Source organism: Eriocheir sinensis, chromosome 49 (genome assembly GCF_024679095.1).
Source record: "Eriocheir sinensis breed Jianghai 21 chromosome 49, ASM2467909v1, whole genome shotgun sequence".
NCBI lineage: Eukaryota > Metazoa > Arthropoda > Malacostraca > Decapoda > Varunidae > Eriocheir > Eriocheir sinensis.
This window is the reverse complement of record NC_066557.1, coordinates 11,053,468-11,058,027: the sequence shown is the minus strand read 5'-3', so window position 1 is coordinate 11,058,027 and position 4,560 is coordinate 11,053,468. Positions and strand designations below refer to the sequence as shown.

General features: G+C 60.7%; 1 protein-coding gene across 1 annotated transcript in view; it reads left to right on the top strand.

The window, feature by feature from the left end:
* Positions 1-4,055: 4,055 nt before the first annotated feature.
* Positions 4,056-4,560, top strand: part of LOC126981908 (uncharacterized) — a 37,565-nt gene continuing 37,060 nt past the window's right edge. Inside the window, exon 1 of the mRNA XM_050833566.1 lies at positions 4,056-4,560. This exon is cut by the window's right edge and continues 485 nt beyond it. Coding sequence (XP_050689523.1) covers positions 4,243-4,560 — 318 coding nt within the window. The 5' untranslated portion in view covers positions 4,056-4,242.

Genomic DNA, 4,560 nt, shown 5'->3' with positions numbered 1-4,560 from the left:
AGGGGCTGATGATAAGCGGCTCTAATAAACGTTCCCTTCACTTTACATTTCCCTTAATTTCCCGTCCCTTTAATTAACCACACTAACGCCCATCCCCTCCCCTTCCCTTCTTCTCCCTTCTCCCTTCCCATATACTTCTTATCTTCCTTTCTCTCCTTCCTCTTCTCTCCCTTCCTCTCCTTCCGGTTTCCCTCCCTCCTTTCTTTCTCTTCTTCCTCTTCCTTCCTTCCTCTCCTCTCCCTTTTTTCTTCCTTTCCTCTCCCTTCCTCTTCCTTTCTTCTCTTTCTCTCCCTTCATTCCTTCTTTCATCTCTCTCCTTTCCTTCCTCCTCTTCCTCTCCTTTTCCTTTTTTTTCTTCCTTCCTTCCTATTCCTCCTTTCTCTCCTCTCCCTCCCACCCTCTTCCTTCCCTCTTTCTTTCCTCTTCTTCCTCTTCCTCTACCTTCCTCTTACTTCCCTCCCTCTCCTCTCCCCTTCCGGCTTTCCTCCCTTCCTCCTCTCCCTCTCCCTCCACTCTCCTTAATCCCTTCTCTCCTTCCTCCTCCTCCTCCCTCTCCCTTCGTGTTCAATCCTCCTCCTCCTCCTCCTCCTCCTCCTCCTCCTCCTCCTTTTCATCCCATCTCATCCTCCTCTTCTTCCTCCTCTCCCTCCTCCTCATCTCCCTCTCCTCTTCCTCTTCTCTCCTCCATCCTTCTCTTTCTTCCTCCTCCTTCCTCTCTCTCTCTCTCTCTCTCTCTCTCTCTCTCTCTCTCTCTCTCTCTCTCTCTCTCTCTCTCTCTCTCTCTCTCTCTCTCTCTCTCTCTCTCTCTCTCTCTCTCGCTCTTGTGATCAGGTTAATTTATTTCTTCTTCTTCTTTTTCTTCTTCTTCTTCTTCTTCTTCTTCTTCTTCTTCTTCTTTTCCTTTTTCTTTTTTATCTTCTTATTTTTCTTATTCTTATTCTTATTATTTTTTTCGTTATTATTATTATCATTATTTTTTTCTATTATCTTTTTGTTTTATCTTTTATTTATTTATGTTTCTTTTTTTTTCAGTCCCGTTCACTTCCGGTATTGGTCGTGTGTGTGTGTGTGTGTGTGTGTGTGTGTGTGTGTGTGTGTGTGTGTGTGTGTTTGTTTGTTTGTTGCCTCTCCGTTTTCTTTCACCTCCTTGTTTTCTTTAATTAACATGATTTACCTGTGCATACCTGTGGCTACCTTTGTGTGTGTGTGTGTGTGTGTGTGTGTGTGTGTGTGTGTGTGTGTGTGTGTGTGTGTGTGTGTGTGTGCATACCTGTGGCTTGTGTGTGTGTGTGTGTGTGTGTGTGTGTTAACCTGTAGGAGAGAGAGAGAGAGAGAGAGAGAGAGAGAGAGAGAGAGAGAGAGAGAGAGAGAGAGAGGACGGGTCACAAACAGGAAGTAAAAACTAAATTAATGCAAGAAAACAAAAACAATCGGAAGTGAAGAACGGGAGGCCAAAGGGTGTGTGTGTGTGTGTGTGTGTGTGTGTGTGTGTGTGTGTGCGTGTGTGTGTGTGTGTGTGTGTGTGTGTGTGTGTGTGTGTGTGTGTGTGCGTGTGTGTGTGTGCGTGTGTGTTAGTCTTCCCGTCGCTGTGGGCAACGTAAGGCTGCCGCACGCCGCCACCCGCCCCAACACCTGTCCCTTGATTACAGGTGTGCCCAGGTGACCCACGCGCCGCACCTGTCCCCCGGGGCCGTCATCTAGGGCCACTAGGGTGCTCACGGGTCCAGGGGGGATGAGGCGCCATAGGGGGTCGTCCAGGGGTGTGGTCAGGTGCTCCAGGTAACCCGCGCCTGGCAATGAGGAGGCTCACCTGAACTCGGTCAGGTGAGTGGCGGGCGTACGACACACGCACACACGCACACACTCTCCTCCCAGGGCGTGTATGCGGGCGTGTGCGTGCCCAGCGTGTGTGCGTGTGCCAGGAGGCGTGCCGCGTGCCCCACGTGCCTGGCGTGGGCGTGTGGGCTTGGCGGCGGGTGTGGGCGTGTACAATACTGTGTCCGGCTCGCGGCGGCGGCGGCGGCGTGCGGGTGGCGGCGCGGCGCGGCTCGCCAGTTCCTGTGCTGATGCGAGGCCGTACGTGCGGCGCGTGTGTGCGTGTGTGTGTGCCCCGCCAGCCCCGCCATGGCCGCCCCCCCCGAGGCCCTGCCTGACGGGGCCGAGGCGATGAGCGCCGCGGTGGACGACGCCTTCGCCTTCATCCACGACCACGACGGCGACCCCGACGACGACAGCGACGACGACCCCGCGGCGGCGGCGGCGGCGGCGGCATGCGTGGCGGCCGACTCATGGCAGGGGCGCGGGGCCGTGCCTCGCCCCCCCCGCGCCCCCGCCCCGGGAGCCGCGGGTCTGGGGGAGAGCAACGTGTGGATCACCTGTGCTGAGGGCGGGGCCGCCGCCCCCCAGGCCCCGGGGGGCGCCACGCGGGTGTACCTGCAAGGTGAGGCCGAGGCCCCCGCCTGGGGCACCCAGGACTCCCCCGTTACCATCAGGGTGTCCCCTGGGGAGCCTCGTCAAGCCCCGCCGCCCAGTCCCCCCGGGGACGCCGCGGCGGGGCCCTACACCAGCGGGGACTTCGGGGCGCGGGAGGCGATGGGGCCGGGGCCGGGGCTGAGGCGTGTGGAGGATCACTTCCTGGAAGAACTGTTCGCGGGGCTCATCAGCAGCGTTGCCCCCTGGGGCGCCCCGCCCCCGCAACACAATGCCCCCGCCCAGGCGGAAGGGGCGGCGCCGCTCTCCCTGTCTGACGTGGTGCTGCTGCCCCGCACGGCACCCGACACCTTGCCCGCCCCGCCCCAGTCACAGCTGCACCACCCGCCAGCTGGGGGCCGGCAGCAGCAGCAACAGCAGGCCAGTACGGCACAGCAGCAGGCCAGCACGGCACAGCAGCAGCAGCAGCAGGCCAGCACGGCACAGCAGCAGCAGCAGATGAGCGTCACAACACAGCAGCAGCAGCAGCAGATGAGCGTCACAACACAGCAGCAGCAGCAGGCCAGCGCGGCCTCGCCACCGCCACCTGCCGCCCCAGACACAACGGGCCACAGCAGGGAGTCCACGGAGCCCCAGCCGCCCCCGCAGCCACCCCCAGGGCTGCAGCGGGACCACAGCCCCGCCCCGGACCCGTCCCAGCCTTCTCCAGGGGGCGAAAAGGGGCATGGGCACTGCCAGGACCCTCAGGCACTCCCCGGACCTTCCCTAATGTCGGGTCCCGCTACCCAGCCTCCACGCGCTCCCCCAGCCGCCCCCAGCCTGCTCAACGGCCCCGTGGACATCCCCAGGGAGTCTTTATGTGCCTCGCCCCCGCCCCAGATCCCCCAGGGCGCTACCAGTGCCCCGGAAGCCCCCAGTGGCCTTCTAATCAACCCCCAGCTCGGCACCACAGCCCCGGGTGTCCCCCAGTCCCCAGCTGATGAACACCGCGCCTCTCACGTGCCTATGGACACCCCCAGTGGTCTCCAGCTTTCCCCAGGGGTCCCCAGTGCCTCCCCAGCCCTTCCCCACAGTCCCCAGCCACACATATGGTCTCAAGACGCAGCACAAGTCCCCAGCTCTCCTCCCCAGGCGTCCCCAGATGCCCACAAGGAAGTACAGACGCACGAGGACGTCCCCAGCGTACCCCAGCCCTCCCCAGCGCCCCAGGAAGCGTCAAGCCGTCCCCAGGAAGACAGTATCCGTCCCCAGGAAGTGTTAAGTGCCCCGCGTCCTCCCCAAGGTGACCCGGGTGCCCCCAGGCGTCTCCGCGGTCCCCAGGAGGCGGCGGGGGCCCAGAGTGTTCCCCAGGTCCCCGTGGAGGATCACAAGAATCCCCAGTGCCTCGAAACCGTCCCCAGTAATCACCGTGGGGAAGACAACCTCCCCAGCAACGAAATCCCCCCCGACGTCCCCAGGTGCCTTCAGAACACGAGTGAAGTCCTCCCCAGCATTCCCCAACCCCAAGATGACCCCCCCAGACCTCCCCAAGGACCCCATGCTAATCCCCAACCCCAAGATGACTCCCCCAGACCTCCCCAAGGACCCCATGCTAATCCCCAACCCCAAGATGACTCCCCCAGACTTCCCCAACAACCCCATGAGTTCCCCAGACTTCCCCAACCCCAAGATGACCCCCCCAGACCTCCCCAACAACCCCATGACTTCCCCAGACTTCCCCAAGAACCCCATGCAAATCGCCAACCCCAAGATGACTTCCCCAAACTTCCCCGAGGACCCCATGCTAATCCCCAACCCCAGAATGATGTCCCCATGTGTCCCCAAGACAACCGCATCATCCCTCACTCCCCTCACGAGTACCCCAGTCTTCCCCACTCCCCCCCAGAATTCCCCAGCCTTCCCCAGGACATTGCCTACCCCCCACATGACCTCCCAGACATCATTTTAGCAGCACATCGACGATTACAACCCCGGCCCCTTGAAATCCCCACCCCTCCCCAAATTCCCCAACCACAGTCACCCCTCCCCACCAATCCCCAAGCACTGAACCCTCTCGCAGACCCTCCCCTACAGCACACCACCCTCCCCACATCCCCACAAGACCACATCCTTCCCCAAACCCTGGAAACT